General features: G+C 37.5%; 1 protein-coding gene across 2 annotated transcripts in view; it reads left to right on the forward strand.

The window, feature by feature from the left end:
- Positions 1-24,063, forward strand: part of MAP3K1 (mitogen-activated protein kinase kinase kinase 1) — a 95,616-nt gene that overhangs the window by 36,812 nt on the left and 34,741 nt on the right. For both annotated transcript variants that reach the window (XM_073343966.1, XM_073343967.1), the window contains exons 2-4: positions 19,219-19,369; positions 20,396-20,593; positions 23,227-23,427. In XM_073343966.1, coding sequence (XP_073200067.1) covers positions 19,219-19,369; positions 20,396-20,593; positions 23,227-23,427 — 550 coding nt within the window. The remainder of the gene's footprint in view (positions 1-19,218; positions 19,370-20,395; positions 20,594-23,226; positions 23,428-24,063) is intronic.

Genomic DNA, 24,063 nt, shown 5'->3' on the forward strand with positions numbered 1-24,063 from the left:
TTCTTTTAATCACAAAACTTAAATGCTTAAAGTTGTTAATGCAGTGTTTATAATGGAGATTGTCCACACATGAACAAGGCAGGAAATTTAAAGTTCCCACAGCAGCCACAATTTGGCACTATTTATATTACTAAATATGGTGTTAACTTCAATGCCTTGACAGTATATGGAATATTTCAAAATTTAAATATGCCAGGGACCAAATTATAAGAGCTGTGAGACCTATGGCTTTGAATGGCTGGCTTATATGTAAAATCTCCACCATAACATTTAATATAGTTACTTGCATTTAATTCACAACCTTGGAAAGATGGCTTCAGGGTTTCTTCTTAGCCTTATGGGGTTAGTCCTTAATTTCACTTTATCACATAAACTACAAAAATCAATCTAGCAAACTAAAAATAAACTTGCAATTTAATTTTAAAGTTTAATTTTTGTATCATCCCCATAGCTACTTTTTAGAGATGATCTTTGAATTGGACTTTCATGTTTGCCAGTGCAATATACAACCTTCAGTTTGACAGCATCTTGTAAAAACCTATTTTAGTAAGAGAAACTCCAAACTCTGCAAGGAATTTCACCCTGGGATTCAATTCAGCTTATTTTAAAGACCACATTATAGTGTTACAGTAATTGGACACCTCTGTCACATACTGCAAGTAGTTTGAAAACTTTTAGAACTTTCTTGCAGCCTGTAGTAATCTGTGAGCTAACTTGTGTGCAAAGGAAGACTGCTTTTCTGATTCGTTGCTTTAGAATCAAATTAGGTGTAAACAGGTGCGTTACTATTGGTGTATATAGGAGTTGTACCTTTTTACTCCAGGACTGAAGCTGGCCCCTGGTGAATTCAGCCCCCATGATGGGGGCTATCTGTATTGATGTTTTTCTTATCTGCATAGATATCAGATAAATTTGATGAAGTTAGATCTGAACGTAGTTGTGCTCTTTTTTTTAAAGAGGCCTGGTTTTAGTTTTCCTTATGCTAACCATTGCAAAAGTCTAATACTATTATTTCCTATTGACTGTATTGATAAAATTCAAATGCAAATTTGTTGGATGAGTGAACCTAACTGTGATACGTAGAAGACAGATTGATCCAATTTAAAAAAAATCGTACTTAACCTAAGTAAGGCTTTTTTTAACACCATACCTTATTAAAACAATAAGTTAATTATCTAATTTACTTCACCTTTTTTTATGCTGTTTCCACTTCCATTAGCTTGAGCATTGAAAACAGACTTTTCAGTTTCACTTTTTTTGGAATTGAAAAGACAAATGGAAATTCAATTGAATGTAGGGTTTTCTTTTTAAAAAATAAACTAAAAAGGTAAAATTCTATATCTTGGGCATAAATCAGGCTAACAGTGTTTTTATATTAAGAATTTTTTCAGAAGTATATGCAGGGCCTTTTAGTTAATATCCATGCAGACTTATTTCATTGTTTGTTTAATTTGAACATTCTCTTCAGAAGTGTTAATGCAAAATATGTTTACTTTAGGCTGAACTATTCATAGTGGGCAATCTTTAATGCACTGTTAAATAAATTAAGGGTCCAGATGGAAAGAAAATTGTGTTTAACAAGAAGTGGCTGTTGGATACACACTTAGGAGTAAAAAGAAAAGGAGCTGTAGCTCACGAAAGCTTATGCTCTAATAAATTGGTTAGTCTCTAAGGTGCCACAAGTACTCCTTTTCTTTTTGCGAATACAGACTAACACGGCTGTTACTCTGAAACTTAGGAGTAAATGATCCATTACTTTTTCTTTTTCCTTGTTTTCCTCACGCACAGCAAATTGAACAATTTCCATACAAGCCTTAAAGTAGAAAGGTGACATTGTAGAACAGAATATGCCTACCTATCTTTAGTCCAGCTATACACACAACATGAATGACAATATTGATCATGAATAAGTAACGTATTTGGATGTAATTTGAGATTTGAGAAATCTTTCTTCCTTTCAAATGATGATTTAAATTTGGTAAGATTGACATTGGTTGACCTGTGTGTATCCAGGGAAGGCTTAATAGTCAAATATATACATTAAGCAGCATCCATTCTGATTATGGACATGGTATAACATCCAGTACCTGTCAGCCAAAGGCAGGATCTCAGGCTTGCCCATCTGGCTTGTGGAACTTGGTAGAAGTAAGAAGACGATACCACATACATGGGCAGAAAGATGCAGTATAATTGTTTTTTAAATGTTGCGAAGTATCTGAAATAATTTAATGTATTGATGATGAAAGAATGCTTATATATACTTTTTCTTTACCGTGACCTCTGAGGACAAACTGGACTTTTTGTGGTTCATATTAATTTTCCCTTTGCGAGTTAAGATAATTTCGGTATACATTTCATTTAATAAACCAAGGTAACAAATATGAAACTCTGATTCAAAGCAACAGGATTTTTATTTAATTTTGTATGTATTTTTTAAAGTACAGGAATAATCAGAGGTAAAATTGATACTTTTCAAGACACCTCCCCCTCCCACCTCCAAAAATTCTGTCAGGCATGTTACGTGTTTAAATTGATAACATTTACTCTTAAATCTATCTTTCCTCTAATTCAGACTGTCACCAGTGTAGACTAATGTGTTCTCAATCTGTGGCCTGTTAATCTATCATTATAGCTTTGCCTATTTAGATCAGTCTAGGTGCTAGCTTCCCAATATTGCTCAGCCCATTTCTTTGCTTTTCATCATACATTTTTAGCCATTTTTTTATTTCATTTTTTCACTTCAGGGAAATGAGTCAAAATTGAGAAGTATTAAGAGGCACAGTTGAGGTGGAGGTATTGTGTATTTCTTGCCACAGTGGAGGAATAGCTCTAATATGGGAACATCTCTTGTGTTCAGGACAATGGCAGTTGGGCGTATATGTTCACAGTTGAAACTGTGGAGAAAAGAAAGTCTGTACAACCAGAGTACTGTCAGTTGGATCTTTTGGCAATAGACCTTTTCCTGTTCAATGAAGTTTAAAAATGCTTAAGTAGATATGAACAAAATGCAGCCACAGTAGCCAGTCAGCTAGTTCATTTCTAAAGAACGAACTGTGCTAGAAAGCATCATAAACAGAAAGGTAGATACTGATATTTGAATACTAATTATCTTATTACTCTATATCAATGGGAAAAAAGAAACCTTTTAAAAATGTAGGTAGCTTTGAGTAACTTATTTCAATGCACTGAAAAAGCAGAATTACCCTTTGCATAGAACTGTAGAACAATGTTATCCTGAGGGTGGGCAAATTTATATTCTTTTAAAGTATGTAATAGTTTATATAAATATCTTATCTCTTAAATCTGTTTTGTGAATAATTACTTGTGTGATCCTCTTGTTTCCACCTTGCATATGCACAAAACTGTATGAATGATGACTTGAGACACAATTTTTGTTTTGAATGGATTTCAGTTTTTGTCCTATTTGACCACTCTGACTTTAGATAGAATTAATCTTAACATATAACTTGATCTTGTTAGTGGACTTAATGTTTCAATATTTGAACACTTTTTTGGTATAATGCACAGTACTTTCATTTTGTTTTTATAAAATTCTGTAAAAGGCAACTCAGAGTTTTCAAAGATAAATTAGAACAGTTTGGGGCTTAAAGTGGTGTTAGATTTTCTTTGTCTAGTTTTTCCTCTCCCTTAGATTGGCCAGGTATGACTTGAATGTGCAGAGTACATAAATATTTTGATTGGATGTGAGCCTTAAGAAAATGTAATTCACTTTTTTTTAAAGAAACCTCAGAAGCTAGGATGCCTCTTGATGTATTTTGTATCTGAATGCTTGTGTGTTAGGGAGCCTGAAGATTGGAATAGCTCATATCCTTCTTGGAGGTAAGAGAATATTCAAGTAGAGAGGGAGTGTTGTTTGTTTGTTTTTATTTTATTTCACAACACTGAAAAGTGTGTGAGGCACCTTTCAGTTCAAATAAGATGATAATGTCCCAACCCCTCGGAGCTTCCAATTAAATTTCAGACTTGATGTATAGAGTGGGCAACAAAAGAGTGGACAGAGGGAGGTTGGAAAATGAGATTATGTAGTTAGTCAGCAGAAGCAAGCATACAGCACTGCCTCTTGGACTAAAAAGGGTCAAATTTCTAAAACTCTGAAGCAATGACCTGAAAACATATCTAGATTTTCCACTATTCTCTTTGGATCTGCAGACCTCAGTAGATGCATCCACCTGAACTAAGCTTAGTCTTCAGGGACATTACAGGAGTAGTTAATGATTTCGTTTCCTATCTCTAAATGTATGGGCTCTAATAGTCTGGATTGGCTGCATTCCATTTCTTGGAAGTAAACTTTACCTGGTAATTCAGGCTGTCTGATTTTGAGCTGCTATTTCAAAGACCCGCCCATGATTATGTACAGTATGAAGGGATTGTGGGAATGCTTCTGTTTTCAAAGTCTTTTAAATGTGCTCTTGGAGCTTCAGAATTGAGAATGAGTGGGTCAGGTATGATTGAAATAAAAATTGGCACCAGAATTCTTAAATTGTGGCTGATGTCTCTGCCTGATTAGCTGCACACAGGGATGTCAGGAACCCTCAATATGGATGTTGAAAATCCAAATCTCAAAATGCAAATGATCAAGTAAAACACTTCTAATTACCATCAAGTTGAATATGGATCAAGAATACATCTCTATTAATAGATCTTTGTTTCAATTAAATGTTTAAAGAGTGCATATCCTAGGAGGGAGCTAATGAACTACAAGGATTTGGTATAATGTCTAGGGCATAATGAACCCAATAAATGTCAGACTTGGTATTGTAAAGTCAAGAAGCATTGTACTCCGGAAAAAGGATTTATACTTTGGAAATAAGTTAAAACGGTACACACAGTGATTTGAAAAACACTGGCTAACCAAACAGAATTTTTACCCTTTACTCTATCAGTCAGGGTTTATTGTCCTATTACAAAATCCCAGGTGTTTCCATTGGATGAAACTAAGTAAGGGGCAATGACTGATTTAGTATTTGACTTCCTAACTCCTTTGCCCCAGTGGACTAGAACCACCAACATGAAGTGCTTATGAATATCTCCACTTTCTACTACTGTGTGATCTGAAATTGAAAACATTTGGAGAGGGAAGAAGAGTAGTGACAATGTAATTCAGACTTGTCTGATTATCTGTCTTTGGTCTGATTATCTGAGTATGAAGACAAGTAGATATTCTTTGGAAATCTCATGTCACTACCATGAACAGTGTGACATTCTCTGAAGAGACAAGATGGGAAAATCAAGAAGAGGCAGCTGGAATATTTTGACTATCTACAAAAGAGATGGAGACAGTTTGGGGAAGAAGAATGTTAGGTTGGAGTTCAAAGAAGACAGAAGGAAGTAATAGCTGGATATGAGAAGTTAAGAATGGAGAGGATGGCAATAATGGTATAACAATGAACAGTGGAAAATTGACCTGTGTGACTTCACCAACAGTCATGGTTGAGGTTCTCACTTGAATTAGTAACTTCTAATATTCACAATTAGTATTTTATAATTAAAATTTGAGGTCTCAAAGATGCCTTTTCAATAATCCATTGTGTGGTGGAATGATGCTGTGTGAGTTTAAATTGAAATATTGATGACTCCCTAGCTCAAGTGGCTTACAGTGTAAGTATAATACATCAGATGGATACAGACCGATGGGGGAGTACAAGGAAACAATGAGACAGTATTGGTCAGTGTGATAGGCAGTGGTCTTAGCACACGAACAGTCTTGCTGTGGAGTTTTATGTAGATGTAGCAGCAAAGGAGAGTTTTGAGGAGGAGTTTAAGGGTGGATGATGAGGTAACTTATAATGAGACTCCCAGAGACATAGTGCAGCAGGGGAGATAGCATGAAGGTGCTTGTTTGAAATTTTAGCACATGGGCAATGGAGTCTGGTTATCAATCAAGTTCACTGTTTGTGTCAGGGCTATCCTCCCTCAGGGAGGCTCTGGCAGAGTGTAGTGTTCAGTTAATTCTTGGCCTCAGCCAAGCTTCGCGTACAACGTGGAAGTTTCTAATCTGCTCTCCTTCTCTATCATCCCCCAGCTAAGATGCGCTCCCACCTTTTTATTTCCTTCCAGATCTGACACCTAGCACAGGTGTAGAAGGGAGAGACTGGTTGGGATCACTGCATCTTAGTAATCCATTCCAGGCTACCATGGGGCTTGTATGCCTCATCCACATGTCTTGGTAGTTCCATGATTAAGTGACTGGGGTGTTTTCAAATTCTGATTAAAACAATAGATGAACTACACTTCTCATAGTTTTACCAGTTCTGAAGGTATTCCCATATTATATATAGGGAATATCTTTTAAACTAGAAGTTCCCATGCAATATTGTGGCCCATTAAATTACTGCAACAAGCAGTGCTGGAGAAATCACAAGGGGGGAAAGCAATTTAGAACACCGTTTGTAGTTGTTAAATAAAGAATTATTGGCAGAAAATAAACAGACCCAAAACACCAATGGAATGAGAATTTTAAGTCCTCTCCACATGAGAGAGTCTTTGAAACAAACCATACACAAATAGCACATGCAAAACCACAAAGGCTTGTAAAATGTTATTTCTAAAAAGGAAACTTGGAATGGTAAAAAAGCATGGAAGTCAATTGATTATGCAATAAATGGCATCTAGTGGAAATGGAGTTCTGGACTTACTCTTTTCAAAACAAATTGGAAATCTTTAAAGCTGTGTGGACTGCTTTCTTAAGTTATGCAAAACACCAATCACAGGCCCCACAGGACAGTAGACAAATAGAACAAATTTTATTTTAATATTTTAAAAAGATAATTAATTTCTCAGTGGCAAGTGTTCACAGAATCAAGTGGAGATTTTTCTTCATTATACTAGGCATTGTACAAACAATAGGATTTGTTACTTTACATATTTTATCTCGGGTGTTTCATTATCTGATATGCAGATTTTTTTTAATTGATGCTCCATTTGACAAGGATAGAGTCGGGTTATTATGACGAGGAAAACAAGAAGCTCAAGATTAGTGCACAAGTTGAATGTACATTGGGAATGGGTATCAGTCTGATTTGTAGAGCTTTATGGATATGAATTTAATTAAGTTACATTAAATAAGCAAGTTGCTTGTGTACATGCACACTTTTATATACCTTGCCTTCAAGACCTAATCGTTTCTAAATTTAGAGCTGCAGAGACCGGCTATGTTCAGCCCTATTCCTTAAAGACTTAGGGCTTGTCTACACTGGCAATTTACAGTGCTGCAGCTTTCTCGCTCGGGGGTGTGAAAGAACACCCCCTGAGCACAGCAAGTGGCAGTGCTGCAAAGCGCCAATGGGAGCTATGCCCCTCATGGAGGTGGTTTTCTATAGAGCACTGGGAGTGCTGCACTGCGCCGTGAGCACACAAGGCCCATTAAGGCGGTGCTTTACCATTGCCTGTGTAGACAGGCACATTCTTAATTTTATGCACTATGGGTCAATGGGAATACCCACAGCCATAAAGTTAAGCATGTGCGTAAGACTATACGGGATCAGTGCCTTAGTGAGCTCAAAGCTTCCAGGGCATGGATATAAAAATAAACCAAACCTTTACTGAGCAAACATCTAATTCGGGAGGGCAGAGACAGCCCCCTAGAGCCACTAATTGTGGCCACACACTTGTGGTGGGGCCAGGACAAAAGGATGGTAGATGTTTCATTGATAGTGCATACTCTACTATGAATGGAGCATGCACCCTATCTACAGTACACTATCAAAATGAAGCATAGGCACAAGCAACTGCTGCCAGGTAAACCCCACACACCTCCATTAAGAATAGAATCGAGGATCTTCATTTCCAAGAATACAGACTTCCATTATTTGTTAAACACAGTGTACTCAGTGCTGTACAAAACACAAAAGATACCCAGTGAAACAAAGAAGAATCTTATTTTGCAAAAGCTATACTCCAACAAAGCAAGTTGCTGCTGAGTAAATTTAATCTAGATACATGTTGGAGGCAAGGTAAATATAGCTCAATTTCTGGGCTAATAGAGCTGATTTGTTTGCAGGGGGGACTAGGGCTGGCGGTTGGGGGGCAGGGAGGAGAACATACACTCTCTGAAGAGAGAGGTCAGAAAAAAAGTGAATGCCATCAAGAATTTCAAGAGTGCATGGCTAAAAATGATAATTATTGTTTCAGTTGATCGGCAGACTCCTAAGTCGGAGAGCTAATTTTATCCAGAGTGTGTTGAGAAGGTGAATGGCCCCAAAATACTGCCTGATAAAGACTGACTCTTTAGTGAGGCAACCTAAAATCAAAATAGTTCTAAAAAGCCCAAGCAACCAAAACAGAGTATGCAGATGAATTAGTCTGTTGAGCATATAGACTACTAATGATTCAGGGTGTTAATTCTCCTGTGCCTCCTACATGTGTTCCTGGCCCTGAAATAAAAATACACTTTGTTGTACTCCTATCCTGCTTATACTTCTATGTACTTTACAACTTCCAGTATACAATATGTGTACTAAAAAGAAAAGGAGGACTTGTGGCACCTTAGAGACTAACCAATTTATTTGAGCATAAGCTTTCGTGAGCTACAGCTCACTTCATCGGATGCATACTGTGGAAAGTATAGAAGATCTTTTTATACACACAAAGCATGAAAAAATGGGTGTTTACCACTACAAAAGGTTTTCTCCCCCCCCCCCCCCGCTGGTAATAGCTTATCTAAAGTGATCACTCTCCTTACAATGTGTATGATAATCAAGTTGGGCCATTTCCAGCACAAATCCACTCTCCTGTGGGTCGGGGGGGGGGGGGAGAGAAAACCTGGATTTGTGCTGGAAATGGCCCAACTTGATCATCATACACATTGTAAGGAGAGTGATCACTTTAGATAAGCTATTACCAGCAGGAGAGTGGGGTGGGGGGGAGAGAAAACCTTTTGTAGTGGTAAACACCCATTTTTTCATGCTTTGTGTGTATAAAAAGATCTTCTATACTTTCCACAGTATGCATCCGATGAAGTGAGCTGTAGCTCACGAAAGCTTATGCTCAAATAAATTGGTTAGTCTCTAAGGTGCCACAAGTATTTCTTTTCTTTTTGCGAATACAGACTAACACGGCTGTTACTCTGAAACCTGTCAATATGTGTACTGTCCCTGCAGTATACTCCTCAAATGCAATGCACTTTGGGATATGGTGACTTGATTAACCTAATTCATTATTTTTATAGTTTGTGAAAACCCACTAACTTTCTACCTCTTTTAAAAGGAGGCTCTGGTGGGAGAGGAGAGAGGGACATAATCAGTATTTTCAGAAACATTAATCTAAAATAAATTGCAAAACCACAAATTAATACAAGAGAAATATGTGAGCAGAATACCAAGGAAATCCCACTCTACTAAAGCTCTGACTTTGCAACTCCAATGTTTAGGAGTTGCAGACAGCAAATTCCATGTAAATAGAATTTGATAACAAAAGGCCTTGCAGTCAGTTTCAGTATTCATTCCCTCCAGGGATCCTGACATCTTAGACCCTGTCTAGTCTCATTTATCTTTAACGAGTAACCAGGAAATGTGACAGTTTACCAACAATAGCCATCTACCCATAAAAGGTTCAAATAAAACTACATTTATCTGGCAAACTATGCCAGTTTAGCATATATAAAACACACACCAATCTAACACACAAAACAATAGCTTGATTATATTTAGTTACCATCAAAGCATATTGCTCAGAGGCAGCTGAAATGCAAAGTGTATTAAACAGACTAATTAATTTCTACAGTATTTGACGGTAGATTGTGAACAATTAAAGCCAAGGGTCATACGGATAGCAGCTTTTCCTTTCAAAATAGTTTAGAGAAATAAATAGGCAGAATCATTTTCCTTTCTTATCTTTTGAGGCACAGCATGCTCTACCAAATTCAGGCTCCTGGAAAAGTCAGGGTACCTGTGAAACACAAAAGTGTGACATCTAAGTCTACGCTACAGCTTATGTCGGCAAAACTTATGTCATCCAGGGGTGTGAATTATTGCACACACCCTGAACAACATAAGTTACACTGACACAAGTGTTTGTGTGCACCTGCCGACATAGCTTATGCCACTCATGGAGGTAGGTTTTTTTTATGTCCATGGGAGAGCTCTCTCTCCCCACCAGCATAGTGTCTTCACCAGATGCACTGCAGCACTGTATGCATAGACATACTCTAAATAGTTGCTAAAGAAGCAGTAATACTCAATAAAGGCATCTTTACCTACAAATTCTTTCCAGAGAGTTCAATACAGATTACAGGAAAAGCAATGTCTGAAGAAATTTTGCAGAAATATTGCAAAAAAACATTTCATGGTTTAATGATTTGAATAAAAAACCCTTTGGATATTAAAAAGAAGACTCCCGTCTTTGAGCAGTCCCCCTTAATGACATGGCTACTTCTTGTTCATTGGATTTTTTCTTGAAAGCAGTTGTAATTTATACCTGATTGGGAATCCTAAAAAGAACCACAAACTTTTCACTGGATTCTATCCAAAGATTGCAAAGAACTTTACAACTACTAATTAAGGCCTCGGTGCCCCTTTATAATTGGTAGTAAAAAAGAAAAGTAACTTCTGTTTTATAAGGAGAGAGTATGGAAAGGTTAAGTGACTTCAGCCCTGGGCGGCAGGTTCAGGTTACAAGCCCCCTGCCTAAGGCTGAAGCGCTTGAGCTTCAGGTTTGGCCCCTCCTCTCCCAGAGTGGTGAGGCTCGGGCTTTAGCGCAAACTCCCCCTCCACCCCCAGGGAAGTGGAGCTTGGGCAGGCTCAGGCTTCGGTCCCTCCTCCTGGGGTCGTGAAGTAATTTTTTTTGTTAGAAGGGGGTCATGGTGCAATGAAGTTTGAGAACCCCTGATCTACCTAATCTACTTGTATAGTTTATTTCAGGCTTTGGCTTCCTTTGTAATTTTTGCAGAAGATGAGGGAAGTTAGTTTTATAAAATGAGATTGTTGCATATATGTTCAAGATTTTTTTTTTTTTTTAGTTAAGAGACCCATTAGAGAAAACATGAAATTTTGGGCTTTACTATATTTTCTTGTTTCATTAGTGTATACACCAACTTTTTAAAATATTTACTTTCTAGCCCAAGACTTGGCTAAAGCTATTTAGCTTTTGGAGAACGGCAGGCACAAAAGATGAGGATTGAATAAGATGCAATAATATGTCATAATGCCCCTACATATAAATCCAGGGTATGCCAATTCCTTGAATACTGCATGCATTTCTGGTCACCCAGAACAGATGTATTAGAATTGGAAAAGGTACAGAGAAGGACAATAAAAATTATTAGGGGTATGGAACAACTTCCACATGAGAAAGATTAAAAAGACGGGGACTCTTCAGCTTGGAAAAGTGAAAACTAATGGTGGGGATATGATAGAGGTCTCTAAAATCTGCACTTTCTCCTCAGCAGTCAGTAAGGAAGTGTTATTTATTTTTCACATAACGCAAGAATCAGGGATCACCCAATGAAATTAATAGGCAACAGGATTAAAACAAGGAGGAAGTACTTCACGCAGTGCATAGTCAACCTGTGGAAGTCGTTGCCAGGAGATGTTGTGAAGGCCAAAAACTAGAACAGGATTCAAAAAGAACTAGATAAGTTCCTAGAGAATAGGGGTGTCAATAGCAATTAGCCAAGATGGTTCGGGATGCAACCCCATGCTCTGAGTGTGTCTACCCTCTGTTAGCCAGAAGGTTGGATGGATCACTCAATGATTGCCTGGTCTGTTCATTCCGTCTGAAGCATTTGGCATTGGCCACTGTCAGAGGACAGGATACTGGGCTAGATGGACCATTGGTCTGATCCAGTATTGCTGTTCTTATGTTATCTACACAAAGGGGTATTTTTTTTCTGTGGTTTCAGTTTTGGGTCTTGTAACATTCGCATTAGTTCTCTTCTCCCTCCTCCCCACCCCCCCCCAAACAGTTCTGTTCTGTTCAAACAAATAGAATAACGCATCCTTATCTCATTCCCCTTTTTAGTGGCATTATTTCTGGGAGGGAGTCATTTACCTGAACTCTGCTCTTATAAGACATGCACTTGGTGTTTAAATTTGTAATTACCTTTCTCTCTTGATTCCTGTGTAAGAAAATAAGTTATACCATTGATATTGTTTTTAAAAGTTAGTAACCAACAGTAACCTCTCAGCCCAGTCAAAGGCCTTCATTGAATTGAGATGAAAAAGTAGGTTCCAGTTTCTTAGATCAGACATAGATTTAGTTGTGTACATCCTAGATTATGTGAAGGTTACCTTCCAGTAATAAACATATTGAATTTTTGTGTGAATTGTTTGATAAACTTCTTGTTGCCAATATTTTAGAATAATTATTATATCTAGATGTGTACATATATAGATAAGAACATAAGAATGGCCACACTGGGTCAGACCAATGGTCCATCTAGCCCAGTATCCTGTCTTCAGTCAGTGGCTAATGCCACATGGGGGCTGGCCTGGGCCCCAGCTTTCTCCCCCCGAATGTTCCTCCGTGCACCCTATAGTTCGGGGGACTCTGGTGTATACTTTCCATGACACTACTGTTGTCTAGGATTTCAGCACTCTCCTTAATAAAGGAAGAAGTTCTTGCCTAAAAGTTGGGCTGTATAAACAGAGAATATTGGGTTTTCCCCAGACTTCACCTATCTATAGCCCTTTGAATCTGTGCCCAGAGAGTCTCATATTCTGAAAGAATTGATAGTTTTACTTCTTTTTTAAAAACACTTGTATCTGCTTCATAAAATTTGCTTACTGTGATACATATAAACCTTTAAGGTTCTCTCACAGGATAAAATGCTTTCCAGATGTAGAGAAGACAGTAGATCTAGGTTAAGGATTTAGGGACAAATCCTGGGCAATCCTCCTTTCTTCCATATTTTCATACTCTGAGTAAGCCATTTTCCTTTTTAAAAAAATCCTGGTGGTAATAAAGAATAATATTTTAGACACAAAAGAGAAAAAGCATTGGAAGTATTACTGAAATGTTAGCGACCAGAAGATAGGATCTAAAGAATAGATTGTTTGCTTTTAAGGATCCCACGTGTCAAACATGCTAACTGTCTTGAGGTGGACACATAAATGTAAACAGAAGTTACTAGGATAGTTACTAATTAGATTTTTTTTTCCTTACAACTATGTATTTATGGGTATGGCAGACAGAGCTTTTCTTTTACTAGTGAATTTGCTCTTACCTGTTTTCAGTCTTTTTCCCCGTAGTTTTTCTACTACTAATAGGAAAAGTCAGTTTACCTGTATACTAAGTAAAACTACTTATCTGAAGAAGCTAGTTTTGCCTTGTTTTCTTTCTTAATAGTTTGCAATTGAGAGAGCCAGACAAATGGATTAGAGCTACACTTGGTCTAATGAAAAACAGTACTTTACTACTAGAAGATCAGGATTAAGTACATTGAACTTTCAAAAAATAAAATTTGCTTTGGACTGCTTACATGCCATTTAAAATAGGCAATGTTATTTTGTTAAATAGAAATAATGTAGTTTATGTACCCTGTATTTATGTTAAAATTGTCATTGAAGGGTAATGCTGTGTCTTAGAAAACCCGGCCTTACAAAGCAGTACAAAATAGATACATAACAAACCTTCAAATTTAAAAAAGAATTTTTTGAAAAATATTTTAAAAAAGCATGTGCATTCCACAATGTTATATAAAACTTGTCTTGAACATAGACTATTAATATAATGCATTGGTCCTATTGAACTTTTATATATTTGAGGTAAAATAGTTATTCACAAACCCGATCCAAATTGGTAATACAATGCTCCTACTAGGTGAGTGAGACAGTCATGTGAAAAGTAATAGTTTTCACAAAACTGTGGACATTCTCTCTGTTTCACTGTTATGAACACCAATTCAGAACCCTACTTTTTAGGACACTTCTATGGAATCTTTCACTTCATTATTATATGAGGAGCTGGCAACATCCTCCGTATTTAGGTTGCCTAAAATTTCCTATAATACAAGATTCTTGTAAACTTTTTGAGAAGTTCTACTACCTGCATTGTTTGGAGAAGACTTTTGAAATTCATCAGGGAGAAAGCCTTGGGGCTAAGAAAGTGCCTTTGGCTTGCTCCATGAAATTCCACTCAGGTTTCGCTGAGCTATAGGAAGGTGAAAATCAACACTTCTCATTTTTGGTTTGCATTTCTCATAATGATTTTGGCAGCAAGCCAATATTCTGAAGAGCCAAGTCTCTTGCTGTCAGTGTAACAGAGGCACACTGCTGCCTGGGTGTTTTCGGAGGCATACCAGCTCCTGCCAGAGCACCTTTCGTTGGATGGGGGAAGTGTCGGGCTTGTTCTGTGCAGCCCACACACCCAGTATAAGTCACTTAGGGTATGTCTACACTGCCGTTAAACACCCAGCTGACTAGGGCTCGCAGGGATCTGCGGAGCTGTAAAATTGTTTTGGACTTGGGCTGGAGTCCAGGCTCTGGGACACTCCGCCCTCACAGGGTCCCAGAGCTCAGGCTCAAGCCCAAGCCTGAATGTCTATGCTGAAATTTTACACCCCTGCAGCGTGAGCCCTGTGAGCCAGGTCAGCTGATGTGGGCCAGCCACAGGAGTTTAATTGCAGCATAGACCTACCCTTAGTCTCTCAGTGCCTGATGGTGCATTATGTGGGGGTTGTTACAATTGCATAATATAATTTATTTTTACCTTTGAAAATAAATTTAGGAAATTATATGTAAAAAATGTTAAAAGCAAGTCATTTAGTTTGTAGGTCATGGCTCTTGAAAGCTGTGTTGCCTGCTCATGCGACCCTAATTCTTCCCTCTTGTGTATATGCATTGTGCTAGCATATGTAATTGTGATCACATACCATTTTTCCAAAAGACTCCGGCCACATTCATTGCACCGGATGGATGGGGCTCAAGGAATGAATCGGGGCAGTGTACTAAATGTGGCTGTTGTTTTTAGGAATCGTTCCTTTCTTGCTGTAGAAGTTACAGGGTGTAGAGAATGAGATAGGCAGTGTGTTTCAGGAAGAGAAAATACTCTGGTGTTTAAGGCAGCAAAACTCAGTACTATTCATGCATCTGCCTCAGACTTCCTGTGTGATGCCGAGCAAGTCACTTAAACACAAATTTTGGCAGGTGACCACTAATTGTCTGTCCTTCAGTTCTGTGTGCCCAGCTTGAGTCCCTGGGGTCTGATTCGCAGAAGTACTAAGCACTCACAACTACAACTGAAGTGAGTAGGAGCTGTGGATGCGCAACACTTCTCACAGTAAAGCAGTGTGATCTGAAGGAATGAGCTCAATGTGGAAAGTTATGAGGTTCTGCCAATAATTCACTGTGAGGCCTCAGGAAAGTTTTTGTCTCCATTAGCCCATCTGTAAAATGAGGATAATACTCTCTGGTTTGAAATGCAATCTGTGTTTGTGAGATGCTCAGATGATACAGTTGCAATGGCAACCTTAAGTCTGATATTTCATGTTTTTCCAGTGCTTGACTTTGCAACCTAAATTAATGTTGTTTTAACATAGACTTTTGTATGTAATTTACTTACATAGCACTGTACTTTTATAGTGCTGAGATGTTATCTAATTTCTAACTGCATGTGTGGATAGGGAACATCAGTTTAACCCATCAGACAACGGAATGTAATCTTTTTTTCTCTGAGTCCTGCCATCTGCATTAAGTATAAATCTGAATCTAGTTTGTGACTTGAATACATGGCCACCTGATGCAGTGAAAGAATGAGCTATAATGACAGATTATAAAATGTGTATTGAATAGATGCATAGTTTAATAATATGACATTCTTCAGGTGGCAGTAGTGAAGTTATTCAGGAACAGCAACTGGAAACTAATTTCCATTTTGTTTTTGAAGATTTGCTAATTAATTTTAGAATATAAAAGATTTATATATTCTGGTATTTGAATCTCGAACATTTAATATGAGAAGTAGATCCAATAGTAGTTCATGTCTTTGTAGCGGTTGGTCATAAAATGTGCATCAGAAATAATTCTTCCTAATTATCTGTGAGCTTCCAAATATTAAGAAACTGCCTAAGCTTGTATTTGTATCTTTCATTATATGAATACTCTTATGTAATAGTCCTCAAAATGACCCGTGGCAAAAGTGTGGCTTTTATAAGAATATTTGGTTAAAAGTGAACTGAAGTGTGTGTGTGTGTGTGTGTGTGTGTGTGTGTATACACACACAATATTACTGATTATTATATTCAGCTAGCAATTTTGCAGTAGTTTTATTTGCAGAGATCTAATGTTAAAATTCAGCAAAGTGCTCTCCATTTGCTCTAGCAAAGCACTTAAGCACATGCTTAGTGTTAATCTTCAATTGGGAGTACTCCCATGCTTAAGTTGAGTTCGTGCCTAAAAACTTTTCTGGATCAGTGTTAGTCTTCAGCACCTTGCAAGATCGGGCGCTTGGTGATTTGTTGGAGTGGTGCAGTCCACAACATCCATCAAAAGCTATTTTATTGTTCTGAGGATTTTAAAGTGGAGTAATATAGGAACCAGTCCTGCTAACATGACTCAAAATTACCATTGCCCATCTTAGTCAGTAGGAGTCTTGCCTTAGTTATGAAGATCAGGCCCAACTGTGGATAAACTCAGTTTATAAAACACAAGGATATTCCAAGACACAAGGATGTAAGACACAAGGATATTCCATGCACAGATGGGAGATGAGGGGGTGGGAATTTTCTTAAATGCTCAGTACAAGAAATCTTAATAATGTACTTCACTTAAAACTATACTTTGAGTTCAGTGACATAAAATCTTTTTTTTTTCCCCAAAACAGCGTTCTGTGGTAATGTATGATACTTAATTGCAGAACTTATCTTCGATTACTAGAGAGAACACTTTCAGACTCAGCTAGTCTATCCCACCAATATTTAAAAACAACAGTTCTTTGTAAGTAAGAGTATATTTGTACTGTCACATGAGAGAACAAGATAGTTGCTTCTGCTTTTCAGAGAACAAGTATAGATTGTAAGACTGTTGTATTACATTGTTCATTAATTCAAGTTCAAGGGTCCCTAAGACTTTTGTATATCAGTTGGGAAGTTAATCATGGTTATGTGAACAGATGAAATAGTATGCTTCATTCTCTTATTGCTTGCATAGTTTTTTTTGTCTTGTATACAAAGTATTCACGCATTTGAAATGGCTAGTATCATGAAATTACAGCTACAGTATATTTTAGATGTTTAAGTAATTTAAAATATCTGAGGTAAATTCTCACCTAGATTTTTGTGGCTGTACCATTATATAGGCCCAGTTCTTATTCAGGTAAAGCTCCCATAGTCATCTGGGGTGTTTTGGCTGAATAAGGAAGGAATATAAGTACGGCCCTATATAATCTAGGGAGTGATTTTGTATATTCTTGTGTAGCCCTCAGCCCAGTGGAGCCCCATTCTTGATTGGAACTCTGACTACTACAGAAACACAAGTAAAATTCTGTCTTTCACTATATTGAAGAATTTGTCATTTATATTAGGATTCAGACACTTTTTTTCATGCAGCAGGGATATGAATATCCCAATTTGGGGTTTGTTTAAATATAAATTTAATCTCCTTGATGACTCAGAATGGGCCTGACTTTTTCAGAGGTTAAAATGGTTTGCTTATTTGGATGGAATTTTTATTGTATTTAGAAATTTAGGATTAATCGGCCACTTTCAATAAAACACCTAAAATCAAACTCATATTAGCAGTATGTTTAGAGGATGTTGCTTGGAAAAAAAAGAAAATATTTTGTTTTCTGGTGTCCATCTGTGTATGACACTTCTGCACTGAACAGGAAAAAGATATTTCCTGTCTCTAGATAGTTTGTTTCCCTAGTCTCTACAATGAGAGAAAAATTGTCTTGTAACATTGATCAATGCTGTTTTGGCCAACAAAAACGTTTGATCAAAGTATTTTTTTTTCATTCTTTACAATCACTTTTTCACCATTAGATATGGATTGTTGCACAGAAGAGACATTTTTAATTTATTTTTATCACAGGAAAGATAATGTATGTATTGCAGATTGTCTAATAGTAATACTACTTACAAAAAACTCATGGAAGACAATGTATAGTAGTGAAGTTCTATCTGCATAACTAAAATAAACATTGCAGAAGGTTAAGATGGGATTATGTGTATATATATATGAAAAAGTGGCAAATATACAAATTATTTGTTCTGTGTAGACAAATTATTAAAAGCCCTATTTTTTCCACATTTGTGATTTATTTATTTTAAATATATAGGCATCCATTCAGATTGACAGTCTAATTGGGTTTAGGTGATAGATTTGATTTTTGAAAAAATACAATTTATTTTCTTTTAAATGAACTAACTTCTAGAACATGGCAAGGGATCATGTGTTGTGGCTAGGAATGTAGTTTTCTTGGTGATTTAGCAGATAGCTCAATAGAATCAGGTAATCCTTCGGACTGTTCTCGTGTGTACTTGTATTTGAGTATTTTTGTTGTTGCCTGTAAACACAGCAACTACTTTACTGTAGGTCAAAATCATATAAGCCAGATGGGTTACACATTCATTTTAGTGATATTAGCGGACTAGATATTTTGTTATGGTAGCTGATTGGGAATCCTTTTGACTCAAAAGTAGTCCAGAAAGCAGCTCTTAACTACGTAATCCTTGCTTTTATGACTTCCCTTTCTAATTTAAACAAATTAAGTGTTAATTGCTTTCACTAAGCTTTTTTTTACACAAATGACTTGTGGCATGACATATTTTTATACTATACCTTCCTCTTTCTAAATCTTCTACACTATTCATGTTATAAATTGTCTTAAAATACATGAGACACTGCAAGCCTTCATGTGTCTATAGGTATATGAGCAACCGTAAACTTCTGAGCTTTTTATGGGAGGTTGTGGAGGCGGGGGATTGGTTGTGGGGGGGGGGGGGGGGGTTTGTTTTGGTTCAAATTAGTATTTCATAAAGAAACTTTTCTTATTGGATGTCTAATACCCAGACTAGTACACATTTCAAATAAATATGCCTCAAAGCAGTTATGCTCCAAATAGCAGGGTAGCAAATTGTTCACAGTGATGCTTAAGTGGCTTGCTCCAGCCAGTTGGAATTAATGTTTTGGTAATTATATTGTAAGGAGAGAGAGAGAGAAATTTATGATGGTACAAGGTTTAAGAATACCACAGTGTTATGTCTTTAATTTTAATTAAAGACAATCATATTTATGATTTTTTTTCTTTTTTTCTTTATTTTAGTCGTGACATGGAGACTAAAGAAACCCTCAGGGGGTTGCAGAAAATGGATGACCGCCCAGAAGAGCGCATGATCAGGGAGAAACTCAAGGCAACATGTATGCCAGCCTGGAAGCATGAATGGCTGGAAAGGAGAAGCAGGAGAGGCCCTGTGGTAAGTAGTGTTCAAGAAACGGTTATAATAATTTGAATTTTTTTTACTAATTATTTACAATTGTGAAAAGTGCCAAGATGGCTTAATAAATATTTGTTCTTAGAACCCCGCTACCCTGTATCTTAGTTATGATTGCTGACACTTAGTTACGATCCCTTTGTTCACTTTTATTGGCTGTTTGAAGAATTGTTGCTAATTCTGTATGCCTTACAGATCTGTAGTGTGTTTGGTGCTTAGAAAGTCAAATAGCTCAACTGATATTGTTTTGCTTAAAAATATTATTGTGACAACACTGCCCTCTGTTGACATCCAAAGTAGCTGTGTTTACAGAATAGAACTTTAAACCATTTTCTCAGTCAAACCCCCCCCCCCCCCAAAAATTTTGTTTCTAAATTTTAAAAAATTTACCTTCTTAAAACGTATGTATTAATCCCCCTTTTGTCTAGCACAAGTGATTACCATCAGAAAAAACATTTTCCATGTTTCTTGACATAAATCAAAATGCGAGTTCATGTTGCTCCTCTTCTGCAAGATGGCTTGTGATCGGTTTTGTCCGAGTAACATTGAAAGATGCATGCAAAAGAGCAAGATCAAAAGCATAATTATTTACAATAAAGAACTTGGCCACTTTTTATTTAGCAATCTGAAGTCAAGAAGCAGTTTCAGCTATAACCTAGAAGAACCAAAGATGGCAAATAATTTTGTGCAGAAACTGTTAACATTATAGACATGAATGAATGTTAATTTTGGACATATGATTGCTGAGAAAAACAGAATGGGAATTAATCTTATAATCTAATAACACACACATTTGAAATGTCAATGTGACTCTCAAACACTGATCACTAACATAATTGGGGAATAGCTGATATCTCAGTATAAAGGGAATATATCAGCTGCGAAACGAAGAAATATAAACACTGTACATATGTTTCCAAAACAGACTTCAAGTTAGTGTGTTCTGTTGCTTTATTTAGAAGATGATCATTTTACTAACCACAAACTCTGTGACTTATTTCCTACAAGGTGGTAAAACCAATCCCAGTGAAAGGTGATGGCTCTGAAATCAACAAACTATCAATAGAACCTCAAGTTGAAGGGCAAAGCAATGCGTCTGCAACTCAGAAAGGAAGACGTAGCCCTTCTCCTAGTAGCTCCTCATCCTCTAGAACTGTTAAATCAGAATCACCAGGTGTTAGAAGAAAAAGGGTATCTCCAGTACCTGTAAGTTGGAGAATGTAATGTAATTATGGTTTTGACTTTATTTTGAGATGTCACCATTTATTGAAGAGGGGGTATTGCTATACACGTATCAAAATTTGGTACTTCTGAACTGTCAACAGAAGCTATCTCTAACTACTGGTTTTGGAGAGAAGATGCATGGTCAAAGGGGTTTCCCACTTGTGATTTTACTTAGGATAATGAAACGTATGGTATGCCTAATAAATATTACATTCGTAGTTGTTAGGAAATTAAATGTGAAGGATGCAACTCCATGCTTGATTTGATCTGTTGTTTTTGTAGCAAATAAACCTGGATCAAGATTTTCAAAAATAGAATCTGTTATGGCAGGTGTCACCAGATGGTGCTGTTACCCACAGTCTTCCAAGTTCTTTTTCTTAGCACATGAGAAAATGTCCAGTGTTGGAAAGACACATGCTTTGTGTTAGTTTGCTTATGTAAAGCTCTGGTGGCAGAGTTTGCTCTCTTCATGGATCTTTGAGTGGAGTCCATTGTTGAAGCAGAGGTGCTCCCTGGGAACCAGGTCTTGGTTTTTGGGTTGAGATTTCTAAAAGAAGCAATTACCTCCATGTTGTTTGTGAGCACCTCTGTTCCAGAACTGGTGTACATGTACAAATAAAACAAGCTTTACTTAGAATAAGTATAGAATACTTAGACTCCATTTCACTGATTTCTCCTTCACTGGAAAGCCAACCTGCACAGGCCCCTGGACATCTGCTACCACTTGGCAAAAAGAGCAATTGTACCTAAGTTAAGCTCGTGGATCCCAATTTAGGCTCCTAAATAAGAGGCCTGAATTATTAAAAAATCTGACTGTAGGTTTCCACTTCTGAAAATCTTGGCCGAAGCACATGGCTTTGCTGCAGAAAACAGCAATATATCTTAGCACAGGGTAGAGTGCAAGCAGTTTACTTTTCTTTTTCCTGTGATAGCTCTACTGTTGTAGACTTTCAGTTTCCAAGAGGAGCGCTCTGCTTCCTTTCTACTGATTGGTCAGAAATACCATGAGTTGTAACTTCCGTTGAGAACTTCCGTTGGCACCATGCTAGGAGAGACCAAGATTACAATTAAGAAACTCAATTTTGCCTTTCCTCCATTTGTCGCTAATGGTCTTCTTTCCATTGAATGAATTTTCGTAATTTCTTGTCACTGAAAATAAAGTTAATTTAAAAGTAAAGTTTAGTACAGTGGTTCTCAACTGGGGGTCCGCAGCCCCCTGGGAGTCCATGAGCCCTTTCGGGGGGGGCTGCGGAGCCCTGCAGCTGAAACCTGGTAACCCGAGCCCCAGCACTGAAGCCAGGAGCCCCAGCCACTGCCCCACTGAAGCTGGGAGCCACACTGGGAGCCCCCTCCCACTGCGCCCATACACAGCCCCTAGCTACCCCCTGCTTGCACCCTGAGGCTGAGCTACTCCCCTTCCTGCACACAGCCCCTAGCTTCATCCTGCTGACCCTTAGCTACACCCCTCACTTCACACAGCCCCTAGCTATCTCCTCCCTGCACCCTGAGCAGTTTTCAAACTTTTTGAACTGAGTCCTCCACTTAGTTTATATTTTTTGGTTGTTTCCCCCCACCGCCCAGACATGCTTAGTGGCCTCGTGAGTGAGTTGGGGTGGAGGTGGTGCTCCCTCCCTGGACCTCGCTGTGCAGAGCTGGCTCGAGCCCTGCCAGCCCTTGCTCCCCCAAATAGAAGTCAAACTATGCCTATGCCCAAGGGTGTGTCCCCCCGGCTTGGAGCCCTGACTTCCTGTCTTCTGCCCCCACTGGGCCCTGTCATTTCTGTAGCATGTTGAAGGGAGGCCTCAGCAAGAAAAAGATTGAGAACCCCGGTTTAGTCCATGTTCGAATTAATAACTGACAAGAATGGTTCACTTACAATCTTCTACTTCGCTATTTGAAATTCCATTTGGATTCCAACCATTCAGTGGCAATATTAAGCTTAATATCAGAAAAAAATATTTAAAAAAATCTTAATATGTTAGAGAAATTAACTGAAGACTAGATACTTTGATACTAGATTTGGGTCATTTCTTTTAGAATAAAAAATATAGAGGCCTAAGTGAGAAATCTGTTTTCATAGTTAAGACAAGAGGAAGGAATTTCATTTTTTATCTGATATCTTCCTTTGAAAAATGTCCTATAAACTCTTATTCCTCAACGGCTAGAATTTAAAGGTGCTAATATACTTTATAAATGAAGAAATTTCAGCTCACAGCACCAGTATTCAGTGTTGCCCTTCACAAGTCCACAATAGTCTCTCAATTCTAATTACTTGGGTAAAGTAGTGCAATAAAATCAATGAACAAAAATTTCAAGAAAAATAAAAGCCAGCTACTGGATTTTTACTTCCTATGTTAATATTTCAACAAACTTGTTTAAAACTTCATATTGGCTGCATCTGATGTCTGCTGGATTTGAGCATGGAAGAAAATAAATGTACCTTGATAATCCTTGTAGTCCCTTTAAGATAGGGACTTTTTCTCATTTTGAATTCTCATCAGTGCTGAGAGCATTGTTGAGCTTATTGTTGTCTCTTAACAAACAAATAATTGTCTTGTGTAAGAATTTCTTAGTGAAGAGAGAAATGGTTGATATTGGAAACAATTTTGTTGCAGTTTCAAAGTGGGAGAATAACACCACCTCGTAGAGCTCCATCTCCAGATGGCTTCTCACCATATAGCCCCGAGGAAACAAATCGTCGTGTCAACAAAGTTATGCGAGCCAGATTGTACCTGTTGCAGCAGATAGGACCTAATTCTTTCTTAATTGGAGGAGACAGCCCTGATAACAAGTATAGGGTGTTCATTGGGCCTCAGGTAGGAATCACCTAGCATGCCTACAATATTTTTTACTTACAGGATTTGGAAATTGTATAGAACCATGTCAGATGAAGTTATAAATTCATAAACCAAAGTTAGATATTTAGCTATCCTATGAAATAGCATTTAAAAGGTGTCTTGTGTACATATTATGATTTTGTGCTATCTATACTTCAAACATTAGGTTGTCTGTAGCAAACACTTTTCTTTTAAAATCCATTTAATTTAGCTGAGGAATCATTGATAATGTGCAAATTTAGTGTTTCACATTTATTTTTCACCCATTTTACACTCCCTCCATGGATGTGATATTAATTTCTAACTAGTATTTTGACTGAAATTTTGCCACTTTCTGTTTTGCCCCACCTTCAAATAGAAGAGGCACTTTTAATTTCTTAAATCTGTGTCTTATGGTCTACACTTCCTGGATATATAAATATAAAACTTGGTTCTATACTGGTAAATGTAGAACAAATGCATATGAAAGCTTTCTGAACAGTCTCATAGTACTGTAGTATTAATACCTGCTATGGGAACTTCTCCAAATAGACCCTCCTAGTGATGGTGTGACTATTCAATAGGGAACAACTAGACTTGTGTTCTTGGAACAGGGTGCAGAGGCCTATAATTGGC

Source organism: Lepidochelys kempii, chromosome 5 (assembly GCF_965140265.1).
Source record: "Lepidochelys kempii isolate rLepKem1 chromosome 5, rLepKem1.hap2, whole genome shotgun sequence".
Classification (NCBI taxonomy): Eukaryota; Metazoa; Chordata; order Testudines; family Cheloniidae; genus Lepidochelys; species Lepidochelys kempii.